The sequence below is a fragment of the Ptiloglossa arizonensis genome, chromosome 4 (genome assembly GCF_051014685.1).
Source record: "Ptiloglossa arizonensis isolate GNS036 chromosome 4, iyPtiAriz1_principal, whole genome shotgun sequence".
Taxonomy (NCBI): Eukaryota; Metazoa; Arthropoda; class Insecta; order Hymenoptera; family Colletidae; genus Ptiloglossa; species Ptiloglossa arizonensis.
Window position 1 is genome coordinate 11839040 of NC_135051.1, and position 15352 is coordinate 11854391.

The window sequence follows — 15352 nt, forward strand, 5'->3', positions numbered from 1 at the left end:
TTCCCTACATCGCTGACTAGAAGGAATGGGACAAGGTAGCACGATGGGAACTGTCCCACTTTTTTGCGCATTGTACGCTGCAGGCATTAGAGAGGGGGAGCTCGTGCTCTACCGCATGCGTCATTCACCCGCGAAAAGAAGGCACAACGTGTTTACATCTTCATTCCTGTCGCAGTCCATTGCCGCTCCTACGATCGCAAGCAAGAATCGTCGTTAGCTGAAGATGGTGAAGATTAACGGAGACTTGTAACGAAACCGAGTGGAAGAATACTGTGGCATACTAACAACGTAGTCGTCTGATCAAAACGTTAGCTATTAAGAAACAGAATGATTTCGTTCTTGTTTAGATACTGTCACTGATTCGATAAGTTGCTCGTAATGAAAGAACGTAATGAAAGAATGAATAGAATTTAATATGCGTAATAATCATTAATATTTTGAAAATTATTTATGGCGAAATGAACTAATTTGTATATATTAAAAATAATATAAATCCGCTTGTACTCATTTTTATCTAGATCAATTTTATATAATTACAATTTATACGAATAAATAGTAGAATAGATGTTAGAACTTTAATCTCCGTTAACTTAAAAATTCGTCTGATGTTAAAAAACCTAATATATGTAGGTAAGACACCACTTGCAGTGTGGTTAAGTGGTTGTTACTTTTTACGAGAATTAATTCTCAAAACATCAAAAAATATAACTTAATTCATTCTCGTTTGACCAAATCTTAGATTCGCCTCAATGTGTTCCTTGTCGTTATTAATTTGTTCGTCGAGGTATGATAAATACGTAAATACGTAAAATCGAACACATCGTATGATCAAAAAAAGATATAATAAAAACTTGTATGTTATCGCAATAAAAATTTGTAGAAAGTTATACCTGAAATCGTATAATTTAATTTGACAAAGATAAGTGGATTCATCGTGTTTCTTGTAATGGCAATTAAAGTTTATATTAATTGCAATTTATCGACTTATATAACACGATTAATCATTTCCATTTTATATAGTTTCATGTAGACCGTAATGAAGAATTTACTTCTAAAAATTACTGCTGGAATTTACTTTTAAAGATTTCTGAAGAAATTTACTTCTCATAAGAAATTAATTCGAAGTTACAACCGATCTGTTATCGGTACTAAAAAAACCATATTTTTAATACTCCGTTACTAAATGCTTTCAATTTCTGTAGCCAAACGTCACAATTTGTATTTTATTTTTATTAATTTCATAACTTTTTACGAATCACTTTCAATTTGAGAAATAAACGCCTCATACTTAATCCACACGAGACAATGTATCAAGTTGTATAGGAGGAGACTAACCATTTATTTCTTGGAAGGCGAACCTGTAGATGATGACCCAGAAGTTGTAGAGAAAGGCGAGGGACACCACCATTGACCAATAGTAACAGAGACGTCCCGCGGGATCGAAGATAAAGGACCAGTTAGGGGCACCCGTTCGAAAACCTTTTGTTCCCGGTTGTCCTGGGTAACCTCTGCTACCACGTTGTTGTTGCTGTTGTTGCACTGTATACCTACTACAGAAAAACCATACTGCAATAAATGGTAAAATTCCATGATGAATTATATTATTTATTATAAACATCTCATGTCTATATCATAGATCAGGAGTTGATAAACTTGTTTTCCTGAGGGACCAAATACCATATACTTTGGTAAATGGTTTTCGACGTATATTATATTCTTTTAACACAGTTATAGTGTCACTACGTATACACACAAAACATTTTGTTTATAGTCATTTAGATTGATGACAAAGTAATCTACACTGCATTGTACTTGAAAGATACGATGTTCAGAGTTTATTTTTCGTTTCTCTTTTTGTTTCGTCATACTAGATACACACTAGTGAAATATAATTAAAGGCAATAGAAAATTACTACACGACGCCACGATAGCCAAGTATATGTATAAGAAAACTATTCGAGAAATTCATTACCAAAATGATACATAGAAATAAAAAAGATACGTTGTCCCCTTCCACGACAGTTTCCAGACTTGTGTATATAACCATGCTCATGCCTCACTCCACTTTTCAGCCCATTGCATCTCCCATGCTCCACTTTGCCAACCCCTGACATTATTTTGCTTTAGCTCGATGAATCAATAGGTCAAATAATACTTATTTGGATCAGAAACACATTTACAAACCGTATAAAAAGTGTTCGTGGGCCAGATTTGACAATCAAAGTAGAAATATTGAAATGATATTGCAAAGTTTTATTTTGTATTTGAAGTACAATAGCGCCCCAAAAGGTACTTGCCTGCTTAACCTCAAAATCTGTACTTTTATATCTGCCTCAATTCTGAAAATAGCTTAAAAAGAGCAAACCTTCAAGTTACTATTCTCGTTTTCAAGAATTTTGACCGGTCTGAGACGCTTTCCTGCCAGCTAAGACCATCCTACTTTACCTTCTCTCTTATGCTATCACAGAGAGCGTCAGCGTTCTTACGTAGCAGAGGCAAATGCGTTGGTCTAATAGGAGCGTAATCTAAGCTTTGTAGAGCGATTTAGGAGCAAATGCAGAGCGAAACGTCGAGAAGCTAGCGGCAGATGCATAATGGGTTTATCCCTGAATAATCCTGATCAACCAAAATTCTTGAGAACGAAACTAGTACCTAGCGACAGGCGCTCGAAAGGGATGAATCAGTTTTAATAATTATATTGATGAGGTTCTTCTGTTGAAAATGACACCAAATACATCATCAAAACAATTTTCAGTTATATCGTGCATTGCAGGAAGAAAGAAAAATTCAAATAATTTGGTCCTACGAAGGTTGACTATGACTTTTAATTGAATACTCTTGCACAAAAAGAAGGATTTTATTTTTCCACAAAATATATTCAGTGATATTAATTCATGCTGCGTAAGACTAACATACTGTCGACTTTGCATCGCACAGCAGTCGAATCGAGGTAGCAAAAGACATCCCCTGTACCACGTGGCCCTATAGTCAAGGAGTGATCGACCAAGTATGCACTCCTGTGTAAACCCATGCATTTTACCTACTCGACTCACCTGTCGCGTGATAGTAATTCGATAGTATGTTCCTAGCCTGAGCCAATAGCTTACTTCTATGTCTTCTCCTCCACGATACAATTGTAGTTATATAACGATTGAAGCACTGAATGGTGTTATTACAATAATAATCCAATGACAGAGCAACTTAAACATTTCAAAACATTTAATCTCGATAAATCGGTATAAAGATTATAATACATTATTAATAAAAAAACAAAGTATATTTTGAATATTGTATTTTGAGTATAATTTATATAATAGAATTTATTCTCAAACTCCAATGATACCTATTTATAAAAAATATTTGATTCAATCAAATATTGACAAATTATTTGAATCTTTAAATATTTTGAAACTGCTGACACAATATTGTCGTAAGTATATATATTAGGATTAATTTTAAAAATACAGTTATGTGTATTTAATAAATAATAATTTGTTTAATGGTTTAAACGTCTCATGCGACTCAACCAATATAAGTTTAATCAGGTCGAGATTAGATGCGTTTGAATTTTCAATTGACATGCGATCAGTGGCAAAATGATTTTGTACACCAACGTCGTACCGTTATACTCGTAGTAAGATTATTTATCATTTCAATGGCGTGGCAATTAAAAATGTTTTGCGAAAGAGATAAAGACGGAACGAATTAGTGCCACCATGTATATCAGGCCTATCCAAAACTGGCTCCTGAATCAGAAGATCTGATTTTATATAGGAAGTGTCTATTCACCTGTCGTGTCTATTCACAGAGTGTCCCACTCTGTTTCTATCGATCGAAATATTCAATTGTCTTGTCACTCTGGAACCAGTCAGCTCTAGACAGGTGGTCTGTCGTTACCTTTCACCCACCTGCGTTATTCTTTTCTGTCTCTTATGAGTAATGACAGTGGTGGGAGATTAAACGGTGTGAGGAGCTCCTCTCCTGGACAGGAGTATATTATATAGATTGGGAAAGACCTTTGCAGGTTGATGGATCTTCCTCCCTTGCCAGAATATTTAACACCTCCTTTGTTACATCTGTGACTAAGCGATAACCGTGAACAGCGTCACTTATTAACCTATGGTCGTTTCGTCGCACAGAAGCGTACTCATTTTGACCTATAACTAAGACACAACTAGTAACATGAGCCAGATACGTCATTGAACCGGAACGTTGCCAAGGTAGAGACGGAGTCGGGAAACGTCTCGTTTACCAACCCAGTAATCCCCTTACGAAAGGACATTTAATCTTTGGATAATACATATGTTTCTCTCATTCTCATTTTCTCTTGTTTTCGTTTTAAATAAGCCATAAGCACTTTGTCGGGAACAGTTCATTTATTTTGATTTTCACTGTGCGGTAGTTTCACCAGCTCCTCCTTTCTACACACTTGGTAGACAGCGAAACACTGACAACGAGAATTGACTATAATCACCTAAATCCACGAATGTACCAAATTTAAAGCAAATCTTTGGTGATGCTAGAATTTTCCTTATTTTGAACAAGGTTCTTCGTTTAAGTATATTATAAACCTACATTTTATATTACTACTAGAAAAAGTTAACGACGTTTATTGTAATTTGTAGGGATGTAAATATGGTAACTCTTTTACTTTCGAAAATAAAAATTGTCAGTTTTATAAAAACGGAATTTTGTTAAGAGTTTGTAAATATTTGTACGAGGGCAATATCTAGGATCATTTTTTTCACATTAACCATTACCTGAACCCACGTAGTTATGTGCAAAAGTTCTATGTACATGGTTTCTAAAAAAATTTTGTTTCCAATGTGTTCCTATAGACACAAAGAAGGAGACAAATGTCATACCTTCCATTAGCAGACAGTTTGTCATCTAAAACAATTACCAAAATATTGTCATGTCTGGTTCTAAGAAGAGATCTGCAGCGAAGTAAAGATGATTAAGGTCAAGTTATTGACATTGTCTTCTTATAAGATGTTAATTGAAAAAAAGGGAAATGAAAAGAATATTTAAGAGTAGAGGAAAAATTTGAGAAGAAAGAGAATACTAGTATCTGAAAACACAAACGAGAAAACGGCTCGTGTTATTCGTTTAGAGCTCCAATTGCAAAAAATAGGCAATGTTCTGACGATTGTATTATATATTCGCGTGACAGTGTTCTAGCTATCTAGAAGGGCTTACTAAGTAGCTGAATGAAATAAGCAAATTCCCCAAGGTTTGTGCTTGGGAGGATAGAAATAAGGTCTTCTTTGTCATTATTAAATTGCAGGAAATAGCCAGAAGGTGGTATAACAGGCTCAAGAGTTCTCCAATGACTTGGGATAAATTCTCGGCATCGATTATCCGACAGTTTTCCGAAGAAGAAAACTTTGGAAAATTGCTGGAAGTTGCCGCGTTATACAAAAGCGGAACGGGTCAAAGTTTGCAATAGTAATATTTCGAAAGTATAAAAAGATTGAATAGACTAAATTTAAATCTACTTTAAGAGAAGTTGGTTGTATTTGTCGTTCATAGAATACAAGATGATCCGATTAGAATGAATTTAACAACGGCAAAGAAAAGTATTCTTCGAAAGTTGGCGCGTTGTTTAAAATCATTAACGGTCGAGATAGCTGATTCTATTAAAAAGTGAAACGATAAGAAACGGTTTTTTGCAGGCCAAGAAGGGATAAAAGTAAGTTTAAACGTTAGAATTCGCATGCTTGTTTCCATTGCGGGAAAAGAGGTATACAAATTTTTCTCCGAATTAAAGAGGAAAGAAACAAAAGAGAATAATAACTATGAATAATAAATATGATCAGAAAAGGAAAAGGTACTTCAATTTTTATTGATAAAGGTAAAACGATAGAATGCGAATACTGTGGAATTCTACGGCATATAGGAAACTAATACTACAAAAAGAAATAGAGATAGTAGGAAAAAAGGAGAACATTGCATGATCAGTAGATGATGGGACCTCGTTATGCTTAAATGATGAGGGTCTCACGAACTAAATATTAGATAATAAGAGAATAAATAAACCTTTAATGAAATGCTTATTAAGAAAAGAGGAGAAAGTGTACATTATTGATTTAGGTGGTAATTATTCATTAATCCGAAAGAACTTCCCATTTAATTACATGAAAAAATGTTACTTTGATAATTCGTTAATAGTACCTGTAGCTTCTTCAAAAATTGACGTATTTATAGACACCATTCCTTTTAGAATAAAAATTTTACTAATATCTGATAATCAATTGTCGAAGGTTATTATTGGTTGGAATGTTTTACATAAGATAGGGGTTTAAGCCATATTCAATTTTTCGAGTATAACATTTATGTATAACAGAATAAGCAAAATAGACAATAAGCTATAAATAAGTATGATAAGAAAAAGATTTATAAGAAAAAATGCTGGTTAAAGAAAGACCGAAAATATTCGTATGGTAATACTAGTAGACTATAGGGCATTGAGTAGAAGGACGAAAGTTATGAAATTTTCGTTACTAAACATTGAAAACCGAATAGATCAACTGGGTGGTAATAAATTATTTACGTATTCGTATTTGAAATTGGGACTTTACCATCTGATGCATTCTAACTGAATAGAGAAGTCGATATTTATTATTCTTGATTAGTTAACGCCCTCTCTGTTTTTCAGTTTATGATTAAAAGGAGCTTAAAGATCTGGCATTCGTTTATATTGATGATATGTTGATACTATTGGAAACATTAAAGGGGGCGTTTAGGCACTTTTTAAGTATTGCGGGCAAATAACCTACCATTAAATTTAGCTAAGTATAGGTTTGTACAAAAGCAAAATCATTACTTGGGTAGCAAAATTTCGAAGGATAAAATATATCCATGAACATACTATAGTATAAGATAGAAGCTGTGTTGAAAGCTCTTGATCCTCGGAATATGAAGCAAGTCGGGCTATTCTTGAGGCTGCTGGATACTTTCGTAAATTCATATATGATTTTGCTTATACCCTGGAAGTGGGGTCCTGAAGAAAGTGAAGTTGTTTAAGAGATAAAAGATGCTCTAATAAATGGACCTATTTTAATAATTAAATTCCAAATTTAGGAATAGAGATGCACATTAATTTTTCGATGATTTTAGATGCTTTTTGCTACGTGCTCGGTTTTATTGTTGTCTCTGTGGTAAGATCATGATCGATAGTTTTTTGGGCAGTTAGTGAAGTTTGGTATTATGTGGTGTGAATACGTCACTTAAGAAGTTTGCGAATATGTTGGTCTTACCCTGGTTTGTTCTTGTCCACGTGTTATTTGACGTCCTTAGTCACGAGTATTTATAAAATTTTTGCGAGTACTGAATTCAAAGGTCTCTACATTTTTTGGTTACTCTCCATAAAGAGTAATTTGTATCTTCAGTTGTTGCCAGTTTAGTTATAAGTGATTCAAAGTTATTATTTCTCAGTTTGAATAATTCTTGTGACAAAATCTTGATGTATTAATTTAGCTCTTTCTTATGCTGTTCTATTTTGTACCTTTACTAGTATTTTGTTTTGTTTTTCTTTTGAATAAGTTTGAGAATGTGTACAGGTACCGTTGCATTCCTGGTTAATTTAATTTTAAATGTTGTATTAACCCATGCTTGAATTATATCCGAGAAGAGATTTGTGACTTGTTCAATGTCGTGGAATGTCTTCAATGATGATTCTGAATATTACATTGTAATTTTTTGTTATTGTAGTCCCTGAATATATTCTAGTTTATTGTTTCATTAGTCAGTTGTAATACTTGTACCTAAGAAACAGTATTATCATAGAGGTTAAAAAATAACGATGTCTAATTGGAGCTGAAATGAGTATTTGTATATATGGAAGATTTTTTTAAATCTATTTCTTTAGAAATGTCAAAGTTGATGTTTTGAGGAATTATAATATAAGGTCAGTATATTGGCTCGTAACTTGAAAGAATATGAAGGCGTGATTTTTTTTATATCGTTGTCGAGCGTCTTTCTTTTAGGTGTGGTTACTTGGAAATCCCATGCATAGTGTTTAGTGTTAAAGTCACTGGATATTAAAAATTTGGTTTCTAATGCTTGAACGAGTGTATCCCAAGTTGAGTTTAATTTTAGGTGGTACACATACCGAGCAAACTATCACTTTTCCTCTGTCCGTTAGAATCATAATTGCTCTTAGCTCTAGATATATTTTTTTCTCCCCGGAATATTGATCGTGTGATATTTCGTTCTTGATTGCGATAGCCACTTTCGTTCCACTGTGAGCTTTACCTTGAGGGTAGTTTGTTTGGTATATTGTAAAATGTGGTATTTTTATTGCGGTGTTCATCTCTTGAATGAGTTGTGTTAATTAACAATATTTCTATTTGATGTTTTACAAAAAATATTTCAACTATAACCTGTTAATAAAAGTTTTTTGTACAAATTCGACAGGTTAAATACAAATAGCTACTAGTTTCATACTTTTACAAAAATGGAAATGTTCGATCGTCAATGTCTAATTTCAAGCATTTATTAAACTTTTATTCCAGGAAATCCCTGCAGTATGATACAATAGTATTTTAATGTGATTCTGACTAATAAATATCAAAGAATTGTATATGTATAATTGTTAAGGTTAATGCTAGTTTACATGAGTTATATTCTTTTTTCTTATTTATTTGATCAGAAAAAATTCATATGTAATTATAACAAAATATACACTCTCAAAATTTTGACGAAAAACCATCTCCATTGTACCTTGTTTATTGTTTTTTCAGATCACATAAGACTGATGTAAGAAAAATGTTGAGTTTACAAGTTACGACAAGTTGTATAGCGTTCAATTTGATTTTTTACTTTGACTTTTTCAAAAAATCATTTACAACCGAAATTAATGACGGTCGCATAGATCTAAAAATGTGCAAAATTAAAAGCAAATCCAAGGGTGGATATTCAACGGTTTTCAATAAGGTCCTTTTCTGCAATGAAGGTATTACAAGATATTAATTACAATAATATTGATTCTCTATTATACAAAATAAGTATAATACAAATACTTTTGTAAAGTTGTTTTCCGTGTTATACAATGAAAGCTACAATTATGATGCATTGTATTATTTTTGTGTCAATGAAATAAATAACATCGAAGGGGTTAAACAACTAAGTAACCTTTTGTTACTTTAATTATTTCCTTCTGTTATCTTCTGAAATGTATATAACATCTTACACGACTGTTTTACATTATATCTGATAACGTATTGACACAGAATTTATACAACAACTTGGTACTGCTTTGCAACACTTATTTCTCGTTGTTACTAACTTTATTCTTGCTAAATTACCCGTACGGTTTTCTGCTTACATCAAAGCAATTTCAGGCGGCGAATTTTGTGAGACATTCAACCATTTGAGTTATGCCGACCTTCAGTTACGACATGCAAGCGTTCAACTTCTAACTAGTTTAACGCAGCCAGATAAACAGAAACTTCTCTCAGAGCTGCGCGAGTGAAACAACTTTGTTTTGTATGTGCGTTATATCCATCCTAGTGTCTCTAGCACGGAACATACAATGCTTGGATATACAGAGATCCGCACGATATACAATAGCAAGCGTACAACAAACCGCTGTGATTTTTGTAGTTTGTAGTCGTATACTGTGTTTGACGACAGGAAATACCTACCAGTAAATATGTGTCTAGCGGTACATACTAACTTTTAACTGTGAATATATAACTTCGAATACACATGGGCCAGAGAATGTCAAATGCATGCGTCATGAGATTGAGCAAACATTCGATGTTGTAGGATCAAACAGTTGCATAACAAACTGTAAGGTACTGTGCTTTGATTTATAGTGACTGATATTTGTTACTATTTTACTAGTCAAATATAGATTCACTTGGCAATGATTGCCGCGTTTTCAGGTGGAAATAAATTATTAATATATTGATAAGTTTCGTTTTTGTTAAATCGATTTCCTTGATAATTCCACAGATCGTGATACTTGCAGACATTTTTCTGCAACTATTAAAGTTTAACTGTATTAGAATTGTTGTTTTTGAATTACTACGTTGCAAGTATGATAATTTCCGTATTCTAGTGACAAAATCTAAATCGTCAATTCAGTTGAAAGCGGAATAGGTAGCAATTTTGATCTCAAACTGACTGAATACTATACTTTGAATCCGCAAAAACATGAACTAAAGTCAAATTTTTAACTTCTTATAAGTATAATACTATTTTTTGTCACAGTGGTGTCTGCATGTACCACGTTAGCGAATAATATCATGAATACAAAGATACATAAAGTTTTGCTGTATTTATGCAGTAATGTTTAAAAGCTGCATAGTTAATATTGTATCAAATATTGTATCAAAATATTATACAATGATTCTATGAACGATTCATTAATTCCTCCAATTTAAACCTTAATTCAATGATAATAAAAATTGTACAAAACTAAAAATATGCATAGTGAATAAAGTGAAAATTGAATATGTAATGCGTGGCAGTAATTTCGCTCGATTCAACATGGTTTTCAAAAAATTTGAACCTCACACGTTCGAAGTGGAGATCTGATTTATGTTACTCTGGGCTTCAAGAAGAGAAAACGCAAACACTTGAGCGTGCCATAATTTATGCCCTCCGCGGGATTGCGTTGCATCGCGGATAAAAGGCCCAAGGGTTTTGCAGCCTTCACCTTTAAGTTAGAATAACCTACCGAAGTACGCGTCATTTACACGTTCTGAAATATACTAATCAATAACAATAACGGATACCATTTAAATAAGTATGCTCCTATTATTAAGAAAAATATTTTCTTAAATTTATAACTTGTTGCTATTTGCTGATTTGAAAATGTGGCATTTTATGAACAATATGTCGTGTTTTAAGTTTTTAGTACTATAAATTTAAGAAAATTAATGAAAACTGATGAGTAATTTCAACATCATTCGCGAAGAGCACCAGTTTCTACTGATTGTTATTTTAAATATAAATATCATGCAAAGCTACAAATTTCTGCAAAATGTTTCGATTAGATGTCAAACTTGGGATATTCCTTTAAAAAATAATACATGTTTTGCTGTTAAATTTCGCAAATAACATAACTATTGAACTTAAAGTTGTTTTGTATTGTTGAAGTGTAAAGTTTACATTTATAACTTGATAACTAATTTGATAGTAAAGAACATAGTTTCTTTAATTTAAACATGAATTATATATATTTTATTTTTTTTCAGCGCATATTTTACGAATTATAGGCTTTTCCATTACTCATTTTCCACATATATATTTCTTACATTTTGGACAGATTTTGTTTTAGTCAGTTTTATTGTCTTTGCAATATCTTATGTGGCAAATTTTCCTTTTTGGATGTACCTGTATTTATATCTGTAACTATTTTTGCTATTTTGTTTCGTTGTTCTTGATATTCAGTGGCAAGTTCTTGTCCCAGTTGAAATAAAAATTCTTGCCTGGAAATACCTTCTGTGGCTTCTTTACATAAAATCCATGCATTTGTCCCGGCTACGTTTAGGGTATTGAAAAATACCTGAAGAGGCCACCTCTGAGATTTGGACTTTACAGTATATTTTTTCGTCATTTGTTCGTTTACATCTACACCGAATTTGGTGCTATTGTATAGTCTAATTGTTTCTGGTATACGAACACTATTTTTTTCAATTTTACGGATGTATGCATTGAACTAAGTACCAGTACTCTTTTATTGGCTTTAGCTTTGTAAATTATCAGAGTACAATTATTTGAGCGGTATAAGTTTTTTGTGAAACATATTGTCTTTTTCTTGTCTCGCAAATTTTGGTAGTTCCTTTCTATTTTTGCGAATCGTTCCAACGATTCTAATTTTTTTCTCTAAAAGTTTAGTCGCAAATAATAAATACACTTCTAAAAAAATTGTCCATAATTATATTCCTTCCACAGCCTGTACACGGTTTTATTAATTTCAACGTAACAAACTCCCCAAGCAGAACTGAATGTTCTCCTTTCATTTATTCCCAAATTTGGAAATTTTTTTATTATATATTTGTTATTTATATCGGATGTTAGCTTTTGTTCTTCAAAACTTCAGAAATCAAAGCGAATTTATCGGTTTTTAGACGTTGAAATCGTTGATTTCTCTTATCAAACCGAATAAACCGTATAATTTCTGCAAAGCTATTTCTACTCATAATATTTGAGAAAAATAATGGATCCCACTGTTCGTTCTATAGATATGATATATCTACATTTTTAGACTCACGTTTGCCGCATGCATACAGAAGTCCAATAAATGCGTACAATTTTGCAATAAATAAATTCCATTTAATTCCCAATACTCGAAACGCCTTTGCTTCTGTACATTTTCTTATATATTCGATTATATTACTATAAAAAATAACAAAAAATTCTGTTCTAACTTTACTTTTCATAATATTTCATTTAGTATATCTTAACCTGATATTTCCCTATAAAGACTACGAAGATTTTTAAATTAACTGTATGAAACAATGTTCGATTATATTACTATAAAAAATAACAAAAAATACTGTTCTGACTTTACTTTTCATAATATTTCATTTAGTATACCCTAACCTGATATTTCCCTATAAAGACTTCGAAGATTTTTAAATTAACTGTCTGAAACAATGTTCGATTATATTACTATAAAAAATAACAAAAAATACTGTTCTAACTTTACCTTTCATAATATTTCATTTAGTATACCCTAACCTGATATTTCCCTATAAAGACTTCGAAGATTTTTAAATTAACTGTATGAAACAATGTTCGATTATATTACTATAAAAAATAACAAAAAATACTGTTCTAACTTTACCTTTCATAATATTTCATTTAGTATACCCTAACCTGATATTTCCCTATAAAGACTTCGAAGATTTTTAAATTAACTGTATGAAACAATGTTCGATTATATTACTACAAAAAATAACAAAAAATGCTGTTCTAACTTTACCTTTCATAATATTTCATTTAGTATACCCTAACCTGATATTTCCCTATAAAGACTTCGAAGAATTTTAAATTAACTGTACGAAACAATGTTCGATTATATTACTATAAAAAATAACAAAAAATACTGTTCTAAATTTACCTTTCATAATATTTCATTTAGTATACCCTAACCTGATATTTCCCTATAAAGACTTCGAAGATTTTTAAATTAACTGTATGAAACAATGTTCGATTATATTACTATAAAAAATAACAAAAAATACTGTTCTAACTTTACTTTTCATAATATTTCATTTAGTATACCCTAACCTGATATTTCCCTATAAAGACTTCGAAGATTTTTAAATTAACTGTACGAAACAATGTTCGATTATATTACTATAAAAAATAACAAAAAATACTGTTCTAACTTTACTTTTCATAATATTTCATTTATAACCTGATATTTCCCTATAAAGACTTCGAAGAATTTGAAATTAACTGTATGAAACCTCTTGGAGGATTTTGCTCACATGCACTTCAGTCGCAATGTTTGGCTATTACTTGGATCGAGAACCGTATCTCATCCAAAGACACGAAGCTCGATCACCAGCTTCACAACGCCTGTAATCGATTGCATACTTACGTTTCGGTGCCGTTGCAGCTGCTGTTGCTGAGGTGATTGACAGACGCCGGTGTGTGCAGGTGCGACTGGTCGCGAGATGGCGTCAGCGTAACTGTGTACGGCAACTTGAATCTGCTCCTCAGATGGTCCCTCCTCTTCGGCTTGCGGCTTAGGTCGAGCTCGCTTGCCCCTCGATTGACATAAGCCCCCTGAAGCGAGTCGCGAGACGAGCTGAAGTATCGCTGCGACACAGAGTACACCTGCACCAACAGTTTCAGTTTACGAATTTTTGTTAGTCGATACATCCTTGACGCGTCTATCTGAATTTATGGCGAGTACATTGGATACTGATTCGTTTCACTGGCAGGGTTATTTTCTGCTAGATTCGTGATAATTTAACGATAGAATGCTAGAATTGCTAACGCGAGTACTAGGAGTAAAAAGAGGGTCATTATCGAAGATCGTTTGTACCAGCAAACGACTGAGATGATACATCAGAATGAAATGAGTTGTGTAAAAGAAGCTTCGAGCAATCATTCCGTAAAGTAAACACGGACAATTTATTTGGTTAAGAAATAATTTTTGCTTCATTTTTACGGAAAGGAATGTTTGTTCTTTTGTATGTTCAGGATATGCACTTTTTTATTTTTTGTATGCCGGAAGAGGAAGTTGCAACATAAAATTTTACTACTGGAATTGCTTTTATTCGTTACAGTTTCTTTTGAACAATGAATGCGTCAATGGAAAGTGCTGTGGGAAATAAATAACATTTAATTTAAACACAGTAGAAGGATAATAATGGAGATAGGGAAATCAAAGACAATTGTGTGTTGGAAAGAAATTATAATTATAGAATATTATACATACAGGTCGCGGATGGTTCATTATTCAAAGAATTGTTTATTATTTTAAACTTACATAGTGTCGGTATGTTTGATTTGGAAAATAATTCTAATGTAACGTATTAAATGTTAATGTAATGTATTAAATATAAAAATTTGTATTGTTGAAAACATTGTGCCTAACTGTATCAATGTATACTTCTTGTGACAGAAAAATAGAAAAGTATTCGCAAACTTAAAAAAATAATTTAAAATAACATCCATCTTAGTAATATATCCGTTATATTCATCTTTGTATTAATAATTGTACAAATTAATTTACACCAAGTCTATGGTTATTGCTCCCTCCACTTCAAAATTCTTATCGGTTAATTTTTAATTTAATTATTTAAACGTATAAAGACAATTTTTGTTTGTTCTTGAAAAATGTCGTGGATCGTATGCATAATCTCCTATTGTTTTTTAATTTTGTTTAAAACTTAATATACTTACTATATCAAAAACGTATTATTAATGCTGTAAGTGCATTTGTCTATTCAAATAGAAATCCAACGAGAAGTAAACAAACGTTGAAATTCATATCATAGATCACAGGTACCTTTTTTTAAGAAATTGTGAATTTCAGCGATATACCTGGACCTTGAACAACAAAAGGACGCCCAGCAAAATGCTTTCAAGATTCTTCCAACATCGTGAAACTGAGAAAAATGGAAAAACTTCGTCAACTTTATTCGTCTATGGAGATAATTTATGCAGCCGAAATGAAACTTAGAGAAGAAGGCCAGACACATACTGTGAAATTATTAAAAGAATACACTACATCTGCATCGGTATATCTAAACAAATCTTCTGTAAGTGGAAAACGTCATCTGAAACGTCAAACTGTCAATCGAGGAAGCAATAACTTGAATAATATTACTTAATTGATCAAAATAAGTATATAAAAAGCTGTGTACATTGATCCTTA

General features: G+C 32.2%; 1 protein-coding gene across 6 annotated transcripts in view; it reads right to left on the bottom strand.

Moving 5' to 3' along the window:
- The window catches only part of LOC143145643 (cyclic nucleotide-gated channel alpha-3), a 289694-nt gene that overhangs the window by 115507 nt on the left and 158835 nt on the right, over positions 1 to 15352 (bottom strand). For 5 of the 6 annotated variants that reach the window (XM_076309209.1, XM_076309210.1, XM_076309205.1 and 2 more), the window contains 2 exons: positions 13565 to 13803; positions 1336 to 1550 (listed from right to left, as the gene is read on the bottom strand). In XM_076309209.1, the coding sequence (XP_076165324.1) occupies positions 1336 to 1550; positions 13565 to 13803 (454 nt within the window). The remainder of the gene's footprint in view (positions 1 to 1335; positions 1551 to 13564; positions 13804 to 15352) is intronic. The other variant, XM_076309207.1, reaches the window with a different exon arrangement.